Source organism: Ailuropoda melanoleuca, chromosome 7 (genome assembly GCF_002007445.2).
Source record: "Ailuropoda melanoleuca isolate Jingjing chromosome 7, ASM200744v2, whole genome shotgun sequence".
NCBI classification, from domain to species: Eukaryota; Metazoa; Chordata; class Mammalia; order Carnivora; family Ursidae; genus Ailuropoda; species Ailuropoda melanoleuca.
In genome coordinates, this window is record NC_048224.1 from 37,042,302 (window position 1) to 37,062,385 (window position 20,084).

Here is a 20,084-nt window from a genome sequence, read left to right on the forward strand (position 1 = left end):
TTTTTTTTTGCAAAAATATTTCCTATTGTTCTACCTCCATTTATTAAAAAGTTTGTCCTTTCTCTATTGAATTGCTTTTACTCCTTTGCCAACCAACTGACTATAAATTTGTATGAATCTATTTTGGAGCTCTCTGTATTGTTTCCATTGATCTATTTGTCTATTCTTTCACCAAGACCACATTGTCTTGATTATTGTAACTTTAGAGTACGTCTTTAAGTCAGATAGTGTCAGTCTTCAAACTGTCTTCCTTCTTCCTCAATGCTGTGGTGGCTGTTTTGGGTCTTTTGTTTTTCCATATAAACTTCAGAATCAATTTGGCAATATCCACAAATCACTTGCCTCCAAGTGGAGGTGCAAGATTAGCTCCTCACTGGGTCCCATTAGGAACCCATGAGGAGGAGGGAGGTAAGTGCCAGCTAGCCTCACCTCTCACCACTTCATTCCACCTCACTGCTGCTGGCTGGGGCTGAAGGTACAGCTTAACACAGGATCCCCGACACCACCCTCTGGGGGAGTCTGAGCATGGCACTCACTTCCATGGAGCAGAGAGTGGGGTGGGAGACCAACTCCTTATTCAGCCCCCTTGAAACCCAGCCTAAGTGTGTTTTCTTATATTCTGGTTGTCTATTTGGCATCCGTTCATGACAGGGCCAATTATATTAACTATATTTTCTTTAAAGATCCTGCAGAGCTCTGGGAAAGGAAGAACAACAAAAACTCAAGAAATAGAAATTAAGGAGTCTAGGAACGATAAATGCAGCATCCTTTCCCCAGGCACCTGCTCATGCCAGACCCAAGCCTCCACCAGGACTCAAAGATGGAAAAGACAGTCTGTCCTTTCCAAGTTGTACAGACAAAAAAAAAGAAAAAAGAAAGCCAAGGCAGACCTGCAAAGCCACAGCAGTGCAAAGGGGCACAGGTGCGTCACGGAATGCCTTGCAGAGAAGCGGCCATGGGGCTGTGCCTTGGAGGAAGACTGGGGCTTAAATAGGTTACGAGAACCGTTATGACCTAAAGGAGCAGCATGGCAGACACCCAGCACCTTTGGCTTGTCCCACACTATGCCACAGCTTCTGATTTACTTCTGAACATTTACACTGCGCTTAGTATGTGCCCGGCACTCTTCTGAGCAGCTCTTTACCGGGAGTGTCTATTAGAGTCACCTGGGGGGAACTTCTCACATACAGATTCCGAGGTGCTTCCTCAAGTCTACTGATTCAATCTAGGAGGGTGGTCCACACCAGTTTTGTTATTTGCTTTTTTGGAACTAGCTCCCTAGACAGTTCTGCTGCCCACCATTTCTCTCCCACTCTCCTGCTCCCCTCTTTAAACAGATTCTCTGTGGTGGGCGGGGGACCCTGATATGTAACACCTGCTGATTTCTGTGGGGATCAATATGCCCACCAGGCCCAATTCAAGCCACCAACACAAATTACCAATTTAATTTGGCTTGCAAAATTCCTGAACAGTTAACAATGGACTCTCACAGGCCATCTTAAGAGCCAGCTCCAGCATAACGAATAGCCCATACTCCCTCTCCCCACTGGTTTAGAAACACTACATTCCAGGAAAATGTAGGACCAAACAAAAAACCACCTAACGTCAAGTAGAACACCATTAATAGCTTGTATTGTAATAAAGTTAATTGCTGGGACACCTGAGTGGCTCAGTCCGTTAAGTGACTGCCTTCAGCTCAGGCCCCGCATCAGGCTCCCTGCTCAACGGAGAGTCTGCTTCTCCCTCTCCCTCTGTCAAATNAAATTCCTGAACAGTTAACAATGGACTCTCACAGGCCATCTTAAGAGCCAGCTCCAGCATAACCAATAGCCCATACTCCCTCTCCCCACTGGTTTAGAAACACTACATTCCAGGAAAATGTAGGACCAAACAAAAAACCACCTAACGTCAAGTAGAACACCATTAATAGTTTGTATTGTAATAAAGTTAATTGCTGGGACACCTGAGTGGCTCAGTCCGTTAAGTAACTGCCTTCAGCTCAGGTCATGATCCCAGGGTCCTGGCTTCAAGCCCCGCATCAGGCTCCCTGCTCAACGGAGAGTCTGCTTCTCCCTCTCCCTCTGTCAAATAAATAAAATCTTTAAGAAAAGTTAATTGCTTAAATTCATCTTATGCAGAAAACTCTCAGAGCAAACTTGGTAATAACCGCTAGGGGAAAAGAGATTAGGCTGCCCAGACAGGCAGCGAGGATGAGAGGCCGCTCGCCACGTCTAAATAGAATTTCGCCATGTGATGTCACTCTAGTACTTGCTTCTTTATGTCTCTGGCAATCTCAGGCAAGAGAAGTCTCTCCCTCACTAAAAGGTCAGCATTCTTAACTTTTGTACCTCAAGGTGATTATGAAATTACATCATATTTGTTGTTCATTACTTGAAAACAGTTTTTATGTCAATATTTTTTTCTTGGTTAAAGAAAGTGGTAATTTGCAGGAAGGTAAGAGACAAAGGCAAGGAGGCATTCTGGAACCACGAAACTTTGATTTAGCACAAGACTGATTTATCAGGCCGGTGAACTTGGACGAGACTTTTTAACCTCTCCAGGCCATGGTGTCCTCACCTGTGAAATGGGGGAAATACTTGTAACTTTTACCTCACAGGCTGGGAGTAAATTATCTCGGTTTGAAGTCTGTTCTGCACTGGGCTTGCAGAACACAAAGATAAGGAAGTCGAAGTTCCTGCCCCTGAGGAGCTCCACCTTTAACCTCGGGGACAAATATCTTCACCACCCGAGATTACAAGACACTGGCCAGTAGACACTCTTAGGTTTCTGCATTTCAGCATTTGGTTACCTGACACTCTCTAAAATCTTGATAAGAAGTCTTCAAGGGTAGTAGCCGATTTTTTCGGAAATAAATGAAGCGCTGGTCTTAAAATTTCAACTGTAGCAGCCCTCTCCCACCCAGCCCCTCCGCCCCGCAAACTGCCCTGGAGGAATGCCGTTCCCGGTCCCGAGACGCAGGCGCGCAGGTTGAGCGCGTCGGCTCGTGGAAACAGAGGCTGCCGGTAGGGGGCGCTCCGGGCCCGGTCTCGTTCTGAGCTCACTTTCCCATCAGGGGACCCCCAGGTGCCTGAGTTCTGCGCTCCCTGCTGGCTCCGCTTCAAGCTGGTTTCCTTCCTGGTAACAAATGTTGCTGCAGCAGTTCCAGGCCACACCAATCCCATGTCAAGCTTCCCCGCGAACGTCCTGTGACTCGGCTCAGGCACACTGAGTCACGTGCTCACTCCAGCCAGGCAGGTGGATGGCAGCTCTGATCGGCTTTGCCCCTTGGCTCTGGAGAGGGGTCAGCCCTGCGTGATGCCCACGCAGAAGAGGGAAGTTGTGGGGAAGGGTTAAGGGGGAATTGGAGGCATCAACTATTGGCTCCACCTGGGGCATATTAGCTAGACCTGGGTGTGACTCGTGCTTTCGGGGAGGAACAAGGGGAGGCAGGTGGAGTTCATGACGCGCTCTTCATATACACTCGCATTCCCTGTACTAGCACTGCCTCCACAGACAGTGAGGTCTTCAGTTTCCTGCCTGAGAAATTCGCACTTAGAAGCCGACCGTTCTGCTCACCCCTCTACCTGCAGCGCGTGGGAGGGGGACTGTGCTCTCAGGGACCATTCGTTACCGTCCCCTCCCCTATCCCGTTTTATCTCACACACTTCACTCAGAGATCCTCCCCTACTTAGCATTTGCAAGTCCCCAAACTCTACCTGTTCTGCAAGACCGGAAGCCACCCTCACCCACCAGGAGCACCTTGCAAGCTTCAGGCGGCGACCTTCCTGCCCTGCATCCACTTTCCTTCTTCCAGAATCAGGCAAAATCTCTGGCCTCCTGTAATCCCTCTACCATCCTCATTTGCAGTGGGATGAAACACTGATTCTTCTCCTATCACTTTAACGTAGTCCTAGGAGGGAGAGGAGACAAGCACGCGTTTGGTTGGTCATTTTAAGTGGGAAATCACGGACCCATAGTTTTCCACCAAAATTGTTGTGTCTGTGATGGGCTTGAGTAAATACATGTCAAGGATGAAGTGTTTCTATAGCCCCTGCCACCAGTGAGAAGGAGAGGACGAGGCAAGGAGGGCAGTGAGGTGGTGACTGTGGAGAGGGAAGTTGCTGAGGATGTGGGGAGCAAGGAAGAGGCATGGATTTGGAGATCTCCAATATCAGCATGTGGAAGAGGGTTCCCATGCAGCCCTAGCTTACTGCCTGTGATTTGGGGCACATCATTTTCCTCTGTTTCCCTGTCTGTAACTCATCAGTATTTTAGGATTAGTATTTATCAAAGGTTCTTGGAGTGCAAGCAATAGAAGCGAATGCCAGCTAATTAAGCAAAAGATACTGCAGCAGCAGGTTCGTGTGAAGAGATCAGTGGGGGAGAGACTGGGGCAACCTGCAGCATGTGAGCCCCACTGAAAGAATTCACATTCAGGAAAACACGCATACACTGTACCAGCCAAACGTCATGTGCCTCCTGGCACCATTGCCCTGCAGCCCCGTCTGCAACCCCTCCCCACGGGAAAGAGCCCAGGTCCTGCCTAACACCGAGGCCCTGCCAGCCCCACAGGGACTCTAACCCAATTCTGGATGATGGGGAAAGACTAAATGGCCAGGCATTGGGCAATGAAGACCACAGCTGGTTCTTTCGCAAGCCTGCGGCCTCGAGCGCCAGCCCAGGACAGACACAGCCTCACCGGGTGCCCCAAATCAGGACTCCTAAGAGGTGGCTCAGGACCATTCGGTAGCCCATCAATCTGGGCTCACCAGCGTCCGATCCCACAGATGTGTGGTCATGGGCTCCGTCAGCACAGGGGGGCTGGGCAAAGAGGCAGGAGCACCTCCTCTGGGCAGACAGTCATCCCTGAGCTGAAATCTCACAGGCCTCACTAGCTTCTCCCTTAGCCCTGAAGCCACCAAGGGGCTACCACACCCAGCACTTCTCTATTTACAGCTTTCCAATACCACCTCCACCTTCCCGCCTCCAGAAACATGAGCTTCCAGCCTCATCTTACCAACATGGGTGACCACCGAATCTCCCACTAGCTGTGTGTGATTCCGAGGGAAGGGCCACATTCTTGGTTATGGTTACTAACCATTAAGAACCACTGCTATAGACTGAATGTATGCCCCACCCCCGATCCCTACCGGCCCCCTTGGTCAATTCATATGTTGAAAACCTAGTGCCCAAGGTAATGGTATGAGCTGGGCAGCCTTTGAGAAGTGACTAGGTCACAAGGGCAGCCCTCATGAATGGGATTAGTGCCTTTATAAAAGGATTCAGAGAGGTCTCTACCCCTTCTGCCATGTGAGAACACAGCAAGGTGTGGGCAGTCTGCATCCCAGAAGAGGGCTTTCACCAGAAACCAGCCATGCTGGCAAGCTGATCTTGGACTTCCCACCTCCAGAAATAAATTTCTGTTGTTTAGAAGCACCCTGGTCTGTGGTTTTTTGTTGTAACAGCCCACGCTAAAGCAACCACGTTTACTCTTCTGGAAATAATCATGGCCTGGGTCAGAAGACTTGGGCTCAACCACTGACATAGGCCCCTCCCTCCTGGTCCTCAGTTTCCCCTTGTCTACAGCAAGGAGAGAACCATGTGATTTCTAAAGGCCTTTCTGGTTTTCTCTGGCATCCTCTGGATTCAGTGGCTTGGCTTTGCCAGCGCAAAAACAGCTGCAATTTGGGCTGGGGGTGGGAGGGGGAAGGCCTGAGAGACAGAAATGGCTGCGCGCAATCAGAAGACACACACCCATGGGCTACACCTTCGAAAAGGCCGGGCTGTGAGGGGGGTTAGTGAGAGCGCCTGGAGAGATCCAGCAAGGAGAAGCTGTGGGCAGCAGTGGGAAGCTGTGTGACCACCAGGGCCAGAAACAGGAGACTGAAGTCGGACACCTGGCTAAGGCTCCCACCCACTACTCAACTACAGGTCCCAAGCTAGTCCCTTCATATAAGCCGGTCATGGGTGAGCAAGCAATATGCCTGTTGAGCTGGGATTCGAACTCAGGGGAGCTAATGGAACACTCTGGGCTCTGAGATGATGTCACCCTCATGATGGGGGTTAAGGGGGACAGGTTAGGGAGCCACAGCGGCCCCCCCCATCCCACCCATTACTCGACTCAGCAGAGCAAAAGGTGCTGAGATCTCTTGGCTCAAATCCGCCCCCCCCACCCTGCTGCCAGACGAGAGCAAGAAATCCAGACTAGACGAGAACCACTGCACGTGAAAGTTTTATGAGAAACTCTGTAAATGTGTAGAGTGGCCGGAGGCCGCCTGCCCACCAGGCCCCGCCTGTCAGGGCAGCAGCGCTCAGCACTTGCTATAGATGGCCACGCTGCCCCGCTCCTCAAACTCTTCCTTGCTGACCCAGAGCTGCTGGAAGGCTTGCAGGGAGGCGAGGATGGAGCCGCCGGTCCACACGGAGGTCTTCCTCTCGGGAGCGGCAGCCACCACGGGGCTGTCCCCGGAGCAGAGGAGGCTCAGCTCCCTCTGGAAGCGCTCGGGGAAGCCATCCAGCATGGTACAGCCACCACACAGCAGCACGTTGGCGGCCATCTCCTCCTTGAAGCCCACCTCCTGGCAGCGGTCCAGGCAGGCGGCCGTGAGCGCGGGCAGGCCAGGCTGGCTGCTGCCCACCAGGGTGGGCTTGAAGAGCATCTCGGCGCACTGGAAGCGCTCCTGGCCAATGGTGATGAGCTTGCCGTCGGGGAGCTCGTAGTCTACGCGCATCTCCTCCAGGCACAGGCCGAGCTCCTGCTCGGGCATGAGTGCCGAGTAGCAGCACTTCTTCTTGATGTGCTCGATGATGTGCAGGTGGTCGTCCGTGAACTTGTGGCCGGCCTCGTTGAGCAGCTGCAGCAGGTAGTTGGTGAGGTCGCTGCCAGCGTAGTCGGCACGGGCCGTTAGGCCTGGCAGCACATCGCCCTCCGAGATGGGCACCACGTGCGAGACGCCGTGCCCGCTCTCCACCACCAGGCCCGAGGTCTTGCCGTAGGAGTAGATGGACAGCAGTGACTGGGATGTCACATGCATGGCAGGGATGCCGAAGGTCTCAAACATGAGCTCCGCATACTTCTCCCGGTTGCTGCTGGGGCTGAGTGGGGGGTCGGAGACCAGCACCGCATGCTCCTCGGGGAGGATCTTCATGGCTGTGTGGAAGATGTACTCCCAGATGCTCTGCACGCAATCCCAGTCCACCACGATGCCGTATTTGAGCGGGTTCATCAGCTTCAGGGGCGCCTCCGTGTTGAGCAGCTCGTGGCCCACATAGGTCTCCTTGCGGGTGTCGCCAGCATCAGCCGCCTCAGAGTAGCGCTTGCCCACGGTGGAGGAGATGAAGTAGGTGGGCCTCGGCTCGCCAGCATAGCCGCACTTACAGTACTGGGAGCCCAGGTCAATGATGAGGGCCTTGATCTTGCGCACCTTCTTGGGTTTCATCTTCAGCTGAGTGGCTGAACATGCGTCCCGGATGCCGGCATCGGGACCAGGCAGTGTTCCTGCCTCTCCAGGGTCACCCTGAGCCATGCCCAGGGGCATGGGGCTAGGGCTGCTCCTCGTCGCCATCTTCCTTCTTGGCTCACCTTTCTCACATCCGCATCCTAGAGCTCCGTGGGGAGAAATAAGACGGCCCACCTCCAGCAGTGCCTTGGCAACCCCTCAGGATTGTGATGTCACTGAGGGCCGGTCCATTCTGGCAGCCCGGGGAGGGCTTGGCCTTGGCAGGCCCTCGATCTGCCGCCCCCACCGCCATCCACCTAACTCGACTTTGCTCGGAGACAGAGCAGGCGGCCAGCGGTTTTAGAAATCCAAGCACACTGGGGTCTCAGGTTTCCGTCCCCTCCCCTTCCATCCCTGCTTCCAATGCCCTGTCCACTGACTGAACACCTTTTCTTCCTCTGCTTCGTGGCTGAGAGGGTGATACACATTCGAGCCCCTGCAGTAAGCCAGGCACTGTACCAGGTACCTCGCATACGTTACTCCCCAGAATCCTGAGAGGTACAGGCAGAGCTGAGGAAACGAAGGCTCAGAATTCAAATGATTTGCTCAGGAGCAAACAGCTCTTGAAACTTTGCATTTTCATTCAAGTTCATTCGACTCCCCTGTGCCTGGGCTTAGAGCGTGAGGGCTCCAACGGTGCCCTCATCCCTTCATTCAGCATTTACTGGGGCTGGTGGCAGGTCGAGCCCGGGGTAGCTTCCCAGTGATAGATGACAGAAGCCTGGCCACAGCAGTGTCCCGTCTAGGTGGGAAGGAGACAGAATGGATGCAGACGAGTTTGTAGGTGGAAGGCTATTGGGAAAACAAAGGTGCCCAAGGAAGGATTACGGAAGGGAAGGAGTCAGCAGGCTCTTGAGGTGATCCTAAGTCAACTACTAAAGGGTACGTGGGTATCTGTTCAGTAGCCAGGAGGAGGGGAAGGCATCCCAAGCAGAGAGCACAGCCTGTGCAAAGGCGGGGTGGGCGGGGGAACGATGGGAACCTCTACTAGTTGAATGTTTGGAAAAATAGATGAGGCTAGAGAGCTCATGGAGCCAACTAGGGAGAGCCTCAAACACCCGGAATAAGTGCTCGGGTTAAATGGAGGACAGCTGGGGAACAAATGAAGACTATAAGCAGGGGCTGGTCAGATCTGACCACTGGAAAATTTGGAAAAGATCTGTGTTTAGCTGTGATGTAGAGAGGCAAGGCCATGGAAGACATTCTTGTAAGACCTGAAGGTGACCTAAGCCAGGCTGTGACAGTGTGGAAGAGAAGGAACAGGTTCTCGAGAAGTTTAGAAAGTAGAATGTCATCCAGTTGGTTGGTTCCCCAACTATCCCCCATTCAACCCAAGCTCTTACTCTAGCATTTAAGGCCATCTCTCGTTGTTCCTGTGACATCCCTCACCTGAAACACTGCATTTACATCAGATGATTAGACTAGCTGTGGGGAGTGAGGGAGAGGGAAGGATGAATCCCTCACCTTCATCAAAGCAAAGAAAGATGGCCTGTCATCCAGAACAGGCCAATTCATTGTTTCCATAGGGCCCAAAATCGTCTTCCCTCAAAAAAAACAAAAACAAAAACACCTCCAGGTGATTCATAAAAAACCCTGAACTTCAACATTTTCCTTACTAGATTCTCTTTCTTCCCTCCCATAGCTTCTAAAATTACAGGGGCTCAGTTCACCTTTCTTCCAAAAATCAAGGGTGGGTGGTGTCCCAAAAGCTGGAGCAAGGTTACCAGCTCAGGGAGAAATGTGTTTCTTGGTCTAATCTTACCAATTGTTGGTTTTTTGGTGTGTTGTTTTGTTTTGTTTTTCCTCCACTGCACGAGGGCCTCAGAGTTGCTTTCAAGAAGGATCACCTCATGGTTTTCCAGCCTTGGGCCAGAGGAGCAAAAGTAGGTGTGATCCCACCAGAATATGTGGCCCAAGATAGTTTGAGCAATAGTGGGCGTCTCTAACCTGGCAGGACCTCACCAGAGACCCCAGGGAGCCCACCAGTACCTTAGATGGCTAGTGACAAGTATGGGGGCTTGTGCATGCCAGGTACTGAAGGTTTGGAGTGCAGTGTGCCAATGGTCTCCATATTCTTCCATCATCGATACCATTAACTGTGTCCTGACCCCAGAGAGGAGAGAAGGAACAGAAAGGAGGACATAGAAACTAAGGGAAAAGGGCTTCATTTAAGAGAGAGCATCCAAGCATGCAAAATCCTGAGAGGTGAAGTAAGAGGAGTGAAAAGCATCCAGTGACTTTAGCCTGAAGGATGTGGGGTAGATCGAGAGTCCCTGTGCTCTTGGGCCTTACAGACAAGATGGAGTGACTAGCTTTAAGCCCGCACAGCACCTCTCCCACCCACACTGACAGAAAGGGCCAAGGAGAGCCAAGCCTGGGTGGGGGAGCACTTGAAACACAACCTGACAGGCTTTAGTATCTCTCAGGGAAGTGGGAAGCACAGGTCAAGGGACAGGGTGAATAGTGGCCCCCAAAAGATGTCCCCATCTGGAATCTGTGAATGTTACCTTTCATGGCAAAAGGGACTTCACAGATAAGAGTTAAGGAGTTTGAGATAGGGAGCTTACCCTGCATTATCTGGGTGGCCCTGAAGTAATCATCAGGGTCTTTATAAGAGTGGGGACAGGAGGGTGAAGTCAGAGATAGGACCACAGAAGCAGAAGTCAGACAGGTCTTTGAAGATGAAGGGGCCCCAAGCCAAGGAATGTAGGTGGCCTCCAGGGAGCTGGAGAAGGCCAAAGACAATTACCTAGAGCCTTAGGAAGGAACGCGGCCCTGCCGATAGCTTGACTGCAGCTGAGGACGACTGTGGACTTCTGACCTCCACAACTGTTGATAATAAATCTGTGTCTTAAGCCACTAAACACATGGTAATTTGTTACAGCGGCCACAGGAAAGGAGCACAGGCTCTTACAGGAATCCAGGACAGTGAAAATGTGCTAGGCAGCTGCACAGCTGTCCAAATTCAAGACGAGGGTTGAGAAGGAAAAATTGGTCATTCTACATTAAGTATGCCTTTGGTTATCACATACACATTCTTTTGAAGTGAAGTCAAACAATCCGAGTCAGCCACGCGAACCCCTACGGAACAGCAGAGGCAAGTACCCAATTTTTTAAGCAGCCAGGTGTAGAGAAAAGTACTTTCCTTTTCTTCCAAAATTCAATGCCATCTCATCCTCTACCCATTGAACCAAGAAGCTGACACTCTGCCTTTGATAGGACAGCTTGACTGCCCCCATCAGGCGGTCACAAGACTGGACTTGGTCCTTTTCTTCTCTCACCCCCCGCAAGGAGCCAAGAGCATCTTCAGTAACCTTCTTAAAGGAGAAAGACACCCCCACCCCCCAGAGTAACTACCTCTTTTATGAAAAGAGTGGGACTGTATAACAAAACGTTGGCTTCTGGGCGCCTAGACAGTGACAGGTGTCAGCACCAACGTGCCTAGCTTCAGAGATGGTAGATGAGATGACGGCCATGCAGCCTCAGAGACACATTTGGGTGTCACCGAGGTGTGTCCACACCACACCCCTGGAAAGAAGTCGCAGTCAGGAAAGCTTGGCCCCCGCTGGCTGGATGTCCATGGGGGAGCCATGCACCTAAGAACCTCAGTGTTGTCATCAGTGCCACTCTGTACGGTCCGATTTCATTGCCAACCCAAGGACCTGCATGAAGGAGCGTGTGTACACACGTGTCTAAAAATTCTTCTTCTGCAGGCTGTCTAAGGGACAAGTGAGACAGAAGTGCTTAGCACAGTCACTACAGCAGCAAGCAGTCCTGCCAATCTCAATTACAGTGTCCACTGTGCTCACGTCTCTAGTGCTTTCTGATCTCATGCAGAGTCAGAGCCAACGTCCTAGCAACCTCCCAAGAGGACAGATGCGGGCTGCTCACCCTCCCCACCCCCTTCTCCCACCTCACGTAGTTTTCCTTGCTGTCCCCACTCAGCCACAGGGGGTATGGGATCCTCTAACTCAAGGACCGACAAACTTTTTCTGTAAAGGGCCTGATAATCAACACTGTTGGCGTGGCGGGCCGTGTACTCTTTGTGGCAATGACTCAACCTTGTGGCTGTAGCACAAAAGCAGCCAGACAGTAGGTAAATGAGCATGGCTGTCTTCGGATAAACGCTGCTTTACAAAAACAGGCTGCAGGCCCTAGTTTGCTGACCTCTCCTCTCACTCATTGGTCACAGGCGCACCTCCATCATCTGCACCTGTGGCTCCAGATATACACGATACACACATGGTGCTGTCCCTCCCCCACTTCAGGTCTTCACTCAAGTGTCACCCTCTCAGGGACCCCTGCCAAGGCCACCCTCAACCCCCCTCCCTGCCTTTTCTCTCTCACGCTTACCATTTTCCAACAGCTGTTTGTTTTGGCTATTGCCTCTCTCCCCAGCCCCCAATGACCAGAGTGTAAACTCTACAAGGGCAGATCTTTTTGTCTTTTTTCCTCCACAGCGGCCTTGCACGTAGCAAGCGCTCAATAAATAACTGATTGGCTAAATCAGGCTTATTACAAAATCTAGAAAAAGGTTAAATGACCTCCAAAACACTATCCCAAATCTGCCCTAACATGGGACACAGGTTCCCAGTATCTAGAAAGCCCCGCGTCACCAGATTATGTCACAATCAGTGATGTCATTGTTGGGAAAATTCTCAAGTTGCTCTCTGATATAAGCCTTTCAGGCCTTGAAGCCAGTGGGATCGAGGAACTTTCTGAGAGCAAGATGGCTCTTGAGAGCATGTGGGCTCCCCAGGCATCAATCATTGGGGATGGGCCTGCCAAGAAAGTGGGTGAACAGGCCGCCCTACAGACACACGTCCTCCAGACTGCCTCCTTAAGAGATGGCCCGGCAAAGCGGGCAGTGTGGGTCCGCTGTAACCGCTCAGAGCCAGAAGAACCTACTAAATCAAAGATGGTCAAGGAGAAACCCAAGCTAGAGATGACCAAAGCAGTGGTCGTGGACCTTGGCACTGGCTCCTGCAAATGTGGCTTTGCTGGGCTGCCGAAGCCCACCCATACCATCTCATCAACAGTGGGCAAGCCCTACATGGAGACGGCCAAAACCGGGGACAATCGCAAGGAGACATTCGTGGGGCAGGAGCTCATCAATCCAGCGGTTCGTCTCAAGCTAATTAATCCTCTGCGGCATGGCATCATCGTGGACTGGGACACAGTGCAGGATATCTGGGAATATCTCTTCCATCAAGAGATGAAGATCGCCCCAGAGGAGCACGCGGTCTTGGTTTCAGACCCACCCCTGAGCCCGCACACCAACAGAGAGAAGTACGCCGAAATGCTGTTTGAAACCTTCAGCACTCCTGCAATGCACATCGCCTACCAATCCCGCCTGTCCATGTACTCCTACGGAAGGACCTCTGGCCTGGTAGTGGAGGTGGGCCATGGCGTGTCCTACGTGGTCCCCATCTATGAGGGTTATCCTTTGCCCAGCATCACTGGACGCCTGGACTATGCGGGCTCTGACCTGACAGCCTACTTGATGGGCCTGATGAATAATTCGGGGAAATACTTCACCGAGGACCAGATAGGCATTGTGGAAGACATCAAGAAGAAATGCTGCTTTGTGGCCCTGGACCCCATTGAAGAGAAGAAAGTCCCAGCTACTGAGCATACAATCCAGTACACTCTGCCTGACGGGCAGGTGATAAACCTGTGCCAGGAGAGGTTCCTCTGCTCAGAGATGTTCTTTAAGCCTTCTCTGATCAAGTCCATGCAGCTGGGGCTCCACACCCAGACCGTGTCCTGCCTTCACAAGTGTGACATTGCCCTCAAGCGGGATCTTATGGGGAACATCCTGCTCTGCGGGGGGGGCACTATGCTCAGCGGTTTCCCTAACCGCCTGCAGAAGGAGCTGAGCAGCATGTGTCCCAACGACACCCCACAGGTAAACGTGCTGCCCGAGAGAGACACTGCAGTGTGGACGGGCGGCTCCATCCTGGCATCACTTCAGGGCTTCCAACCGCTGTGGGTCCACCGCTTTGAGTACGAGGAACACGGGCCTTTCTTCCTCTACAGAAGGTGCTTCTGAACTCTGACCAAGCATGGCTGCATGCGTCGGCTTTGCCGGGGGAGCACCCACCCAACACACAGGGAGCTGAACCCACACGGTCGCTCCTGTAGTATTAAATCCTCGTGTTCCCTCCAAAGTGTGCTTCTCCATTTCCTGACTTAATACGAGCAAGTTCATATACACAGCATGTACCAAACAAAAGTCAGGGGTGGGTGAAACAACAAAGACCTGTAGTACGTGTTGCTTGCTTAAACATTTTTTTTTAATCTTTTTTTTTTTTTTTAAGATTTTATTTATTTGACAGAGAGCACCAGCCAGTGAGAAAGGGAACACAGCAGGGGGAGTGGGAGAGGGAGAAGCAGGTTCCAGAGAACGGTGACGTGGGGCTTGATCCCAGAATGTCAGGATCACGCCCTGAGCTGAAGGCAGACGCTTAACGACTAAGCCACCCAGGCGCCCCTTGCTTAAACATTCTTGGGAAAAACTAGCTCTAAAATTATTCTGTCCCTTTTTTGTATTCCCTGTTTTAGGAACTATCGCACTGTTCAATCTGCTCAGAAGGGGAGCGAGATGAAGATAGATTAGGGAGTCAATGCTGTTAGGGCCTGTAGAACATCCCTTTTGATCAACCACAGGAAGTCTGCTGTAATGGCTCAACCTCCCACAAAGCTGCAGAGTACATTTCATACTTCATGAAGGCTTGTAAATAGCTGACGAGAGTGTCTGATTCCTGCTTAAACTGTACTTTCTTTTAGTTCCAGCAGGAACTTACGTCTCAGTACCAGTTCTTACCAAGCCATCATGGTGTCTGGCTATTGAAACCTGGTTAAGTGTATGTCTGAAGGGGGCAACTCTTCAGCTGCTTGTCACCCACTAGATTGGATTCCCCATCAACCTGTAGGATATACAGCTGGAATCTGGGACGGGCGCAAGACAGAGGCTGCTAGTTCTTGGGCTAATGGTGTGGGTTTGCGGGAACCTGCCCTATGCTGGTTATTCTAACCTAACTGAGTGAGGAGCCAGAAGGAACACACAGTCCCTCGAGACCAGAAAAGCCCTTCCACGGCCCAGCACGTTCTGTGGTAGTCTTACAGGGCCAGTTTTGTAAATGGAATGCAGATTTTTCAGAACAGTCCCCAATATATTCTCTGCCCTGTCTCTAAAACTCAGCATCTGAACACTGGCAGGGAGCAGCATCAAACAGTGGAAAGAAAGGGGTTTTGAACTCTGATTTGAAAACCTATTTCACTAACACCTGTGTGGCCTGAGTCTACTTACCTATAAAATTGAATTCAAAATACTAGTATCTGGCTTCTGGGAGGTGATCACAAGACCTAGCTAGAATTATCTTGTAGACTTCTCTTATACAGGAGCCCCAAAGTCTTACCATGGTGGTTTGTTGTTTTTTTTTTTAAAGATTTATTTATTTATTTTAGAGTTAGCATGGGATAGGGGGAGGGGCAGAGGGAGAGGGAGAGAGAATCTCAAGCAGACTCCAAACTGAGTGCAGAGCCTGACACAGGGCTCGATCTCATGACCCCGAGATCACAACCGGAGCTGAAACCAAGACTGGGACATTTAACCAACTACGCCACCCAGGCGTCCCTCACCATGGTCTTAGTCACACGCACAAAGGCAGGCATTCCAGCACTCACAGGAGAGTATGGCATCTTGACCATCCCCAGGGAGAAGCCCTACCAAGCCATCTTTATAGTATCTGGGTTTGCCTAGACTGGGAGGCCTAGACTGCCTTGAAAGACCTAAATGCCCAACCCTGGATCCAGGCCTGGTAAGCACGGCTGACTGGCACCAGCAAGCCAGAACAGAGAAGTAAAGACCAGCACAGAAGGGCTTCTAAGTTCCTACGGTTAAGCAAGGATGACTAAACCTTACCCTGAAGTATCAGAGGATCACCTAGCAGTGGGCTACACTGACTTGAGAGGGAGGCAGAAGGTCTTATTCACCTCAGTTTCTCATGTCCAAGATTCCATGAACGCTCACCGTTGGGCAGGTTAAAATTTGATTAATTCCTAACCTTTGGACCTCGCTGGCAGGGTGCTAAAGGCTTTGGACCCCTCCTCAGAATAATGTGTTAAAATGCATAAAATAAAATACACAGAATTACAGAGAAAACCAATCATGTAGAAACATACTATCTTTAAATCCATTAAGTATCTATGACCCCCAAGTCAAGGATCCCTGAAAAGGTGAGTCTTGAGGAAGGCGAAGCACAGAAGGTGGCTCTGGAGGGAAACGTCCAGGCCACAGTAGATCTAAATGTTCTGCTGCACTTTAAAATGAAAAAACAAAAAACAAAAAAAAAAAAGAAAGAAAGAAAGAAAGAAAGAAAGAAAGAAAGAAAGAAAGAAAGAAAAAGAAAAATACCAATACAAAGCTGAACAACTATGTATCTTTTTCAAAAACACTTCGATGGGAGCACCTGGGTGGCACAGTGAGGCGCCTGACTCTTGCTCAGATCATGATCTCAAGGTCATTAAGACTGGGCCCCACACTGGGCTCCACACTCAGCGTACAGTCTGCTGATGTTTCTCTCCCTCTCCCCGCGCTCCCTCTCTCTAAAATAAATCTTAAAACAAAAAAACACTTCCATGAATTCTCACTTGATCCCTACACAATTCCCCTTGTAGGAAAAAAAAGTCATCCTCACGAAAGAGATGAGTAGATTTAGTAAGTACATGAAAGTCATCTTAGCCTAGTGGTTCTCAACTGGGGGCAATTTCGACCCCCCAGGAGACGCTTGGCAATGTCTAAAAAAGTTTTTGGCTATCGGAACAGGAGTGGGGGATACACAGTGCTGGCAGGTGGTGGGTGGAGGCCAGGGATATTGCTAAACATCCTATGATGCACGGGATGCTCCCTACAACAAAGAATGAAATGACCCAAAATGTCAACAGTGCTAAGGCACACAATGGTGCTAACAGGTACACAAGGCTGGAGGGAAGCAAGATTCAGGGAGATTAAGTATGTCTGTCTGGGGCGCCTGGGGGGCTCAGACAGTTAAGCATCTGCCTTCGGCTCAGGTTATGACCCCAGGGTCCTGGGATCGAGCCCCGCATCGGGCTCCCAGCTCAGCAGAGAGTCTGCTTCTCCCTCTCCCTGCACCCCTCCCCCCACTCGTGCTCACTCTCTCTCTCTCAATTAAGTAAAATCTTTATTAAAAAAAAAAGTCTCTATCCAAGGACACTAAGATGGGTGGGTTCTCCAGGAGAACATCTGTTGGTCTTAAGACCCTTGGGACTTCAGAGACAGTAAGATTAATGTAGACGTGAGCACAGGCAAGGGCTTAGGGAGCACAGAGAACACAAGAATCAATTCAGTGTTCCCAGATGTCACCATATTAGCTTTGACTTGTCTACAGCTTCTCAGATATTAATGGTTACCCAGCGTCTAAGATGTTTATTCTCCTCGCCTCAGTTACTAATAAATACGACAACCAAGAAAGGACAGCCAGAAACTCCCAAGGGTTTGTTCAGGTGGTACTTCTGGTGAAGCACCAGTTTATGGGAGGCGGGGAAAAAGCTGATTTTGCTTCCCAAACTTGTAGTAACCTTAAATTACTAAGAATCATTAGCTTTATTTATTTTTGGAAACACCCTCTTCAATTATGGCTATGAACAAACCCTAAAAGGTAAACCTGTGTGTGTGTGTATATGTGGACATGTATGGAAAATGAATTTATTTTAAAATATGTGGCAGTGTTAAAAAATTACATCAAGCAACACTCATAAAGACATAACAAAAACATTACCTCCTGCCTCAGTTTTTTTTAAAGTGTAAATTTAAAATGGATTGTAGGAGACAGTCCTCTCCAAGTTCCCTCTTGATGCCTGGAACATCTGAGCACAGCTGACTCAACGGGACCAACAAAATAACTGGGGTCTTCAGCTTACTGCAGCATGAACTTGCTTTGGGACAGAGTTCAAATCTGGTGAAAGAGTTATATATTCTTTTCCAGGACCTTGACAGAAGCTTTCCCCAAAATTAAGGTTCACCACTTCCAGAAGTTTCTCCTCTTCCCATACACCGCACTTTCCCCATGAATTCTTCCGTGACTTTGACTTCAGTCTGGAAGGTCTGCTCCAGCCTGCTGCTTCTCCAAATGAACAAAATTCCATCTTGCTCACAGGAAATAGACAGTAATTGATAGCAATTTGTATTCACACATTCTTTCTTGCTGCTTCAATACATTATCTCAAGGAAACGGAACATCTATGAAAAGTCACACTAGTATCAACAGGCACATTTACTTCGACTTCCAATCCATCAGGCATGGGTGCCCTTACCACTGTGCATAGGAAGAGCACTATAATATATTAAAATGCCATATAAGTTACTATGTTCATTTACCCAGGTCAAAGAGTAGTCGCAAAGCATGTTCAGCCTTTCGGCGTGGGGCACTTAATTACAGCAAATCCATTATGGATATAAATCAAAAAGTAGATTTCTACAAGGCAGGAAATACCTTCTTTTTTGTTTTCTATTATTTTGTAAAAATTTTCAGACACTCAAAGAAGCTCAATTACACAGGCAAACACACCTAGATTCTATAGTTAACATTTTGCTATTTAGGGAATGACTTTAATTACAATTCTGGGCAAATCTATACTCCACGGATCAGAGGCAGCATTTTTGTTTATGTACAGTCATGAACGTCTGGTTCTGGTATTAAAGGCATGGAAGAAATTGTTAACCTTACCCAAGAATCAGCCACAAAACTGTTGTCAAAATGAAATGAGCTTTTTCTAGACTCACCAAAAAGAGAAAACATTCTCATTTTTATTAAAGAAAATAACTAAAAGAAGTCAGTGAAGCATGATAAAGAAAAATAAATGAAACAGCCTTGACACTAACAAAAACCTTTCAGTTAAAAGCAGCAGTTACTTGGAGAAAAAAGGAATAACTTAAAATTGTGCACACAGTTCACCATACCAAATGTGCATGATACTGTTTCAGAAATTCTCATCTGTTCCAGCTCTAACACTGCTAACTCCCTAGCAGAAAATTCACAGGCAGTAAAAATAGTCCCTATGGACACTGCAGGGGTAGAAGCTCAATGCAGTTGTAACTGGAAGCACATGACCTGGTAAGATATCACAAAATAACAGCTGTCAGCAAGAAAGCTTAGAATTTGAAAGGATATATTTAGCTTTTTATCTGCTTTAGTTCAAGGTGAAGAAGTCATTTAAGTGATTAAATTTCACCAACTGTTGGTAGCACAAATAGCCATGCTGTTTATATATAATGCTCTCCTCCCAGAACATAAAATATTTAAACAACACTCTTTTCCTCACACTTTTGAGGTAGAAGCCATGAAATCTTTTTCCCAATTAACTGAGGCACAAATCAATTAATTATGTGACTTGTCTAAGGTCCCAAAATGAATCAGACTGGTAGCTGGGAATGAAAGTCAATCTTCTGATTACTATACCAAAAATATGCTCTCAAACAGCACTAAACAAAAGAACAGTAATTCTTACAAATGGATGCCATACTGGTTAAAGCTTAACGTTTTCCTAATTAAAATTATACCCCAAATAAAGCAAAAGTGCTTGGTGTCTGCTTAGGTCTGCTGTATAGAGCAGCTCTCCACACTGCTAAGGCAGATCATTGTCTTACTCTTCCCAGTTCCCGACAGCCAGGCCTCGAGGAGGGAGTGAAAGGAAAACCGTCTCTGCTGGGGTTAGTCACTCTAGAAGGCTCAGTTTCCACTGGGTTTTTTTGTTGATCTTTGGGGGTATAAAAAGCTCAGCATCTAGAAGAAAGGAAAGGAAAACTGTGACAGACACACTTTCTTGCTAGGGGGAGCTGAGGCAGTAACTCTGTGCTAGAAGCTACGAGATAACCATCATAACCATCAAACGAGAGCTAAAGTTCCTGCTAACTCTCACAGCCTCCAGTCAGAGCAAACACAGCCTGGAGGCCCTGCCCCAAGAACGGGGATTTCCATTCAGGTATGTGAAGGGTAGAAGAAAAAATGCCCACTGAGTGATTCAAAGTAGAAGAATGTTCTAGATTTCAAATGGGAGGGGATGGTGGTGGTTACAAGGCCATATGTAATTATTAAATGTCATCAAACTGTACACCTAAGATCTGTACACTTCACTATCCACGAAGCTTTCCTCAATGATAAGAGAAAAAAAACGTGGTGGCATGTTATTTGGTAAACAGTTAAAGAACAGAAAATACTTTTATGATAAAAAAAATTCTACAAACACAATGATCAATAAAAATGGCCCTACTTTTAGAAAAAAGCAAATGGAGGAGAAGAAGATGGATGGGGTAAAATTGTCACTATTAAATAAAACTTGCAGGCCCTCTTTCTTTCCTTTTTCTAAAAGATTTTGTTTTTAAACAATCTCTTTGCCCAATGTGGGGCTCAAACCCACAATGCTGAGATGAAGAGACACGGCTCCACCTGGGCCCTCTTTCAGATTTGTGGTAGCAGAGATATATAGAGGTAGCAAAGATATGAGAAAATACATGTACAGAAAGATGTTCTTTCTCAGCATTATCTGTAATACACTTCCAGC

General features: G+C 48.9%; 3 protein-coding genes across 5 annotated transcripts in view; 1 reads left to right on the forward strand and 2 right to left on the reverse strand.

Annotated features, from left to right (window-relative positions):
* Nucleotides 1–6,292: 6,292 nt before the first annotated feature.
* On the reverse strand, nucleotides 6,293–12,215 carry ACTL7B (actin like 7B). The gene is made up of 2 exons (XM_002916442.3): nucleotides 11,853–12,215; nucleotides 6,293–7,606 (listed from the first exon to the last, which is right to left on the reverse strand). Exon 2 carries the CDS (start codon nucleotides 7,563–7,565, stop codon nucleotides 6,312–6,314), a length of 1,254 nt encoding a protein of 417 aa, XP_002916488.1. The 5' UTR covers nucleotides 7,566–7,606; nucleotides 11,853–12,215; the 3' UTR covers nucleotides 6,293–6,311.
* ACTL7A (actin like 7A) lies at nucleotides 12,190–13,551 on the forward strand. The gene has a single exon (XM_002916441.4). The coding sequence runs from the start codon at nucleotides 12,229–12,231 to the stop codon at nucleotides 13,549–13,551; it is 1,323 nt and encodes a 440-aa protein (XP_002916487.1). The 5' UTR covers nucleotides 12,190–12,228.
* Nucleotides 13,552–13,884: 333 nt separating this feature from the next.
* Nucleotides 13,885–20,084, reverse strand: part of ELP1 (elongator complex protein 1) — a 59,736-nt gene continuing 53,536 nt past the window's right edge. For all 3 annotated transcript variants that reach the window (XM_034664232.1, XM_019796629.2, XM_011221286.3), the window contains exon 37: nucleotides 13,885–19,306. In XM_034664232.1, coding sequence (XP_034520123.1) covers nucleotides 19,239–19,306 — 68 coding nt within the window. In that variant the 3' untranslated portion in view covers nucleotides 13,885–19,238. The remainder of the gene's footprint in view (nucleotides 19,307–20,084) is intronic.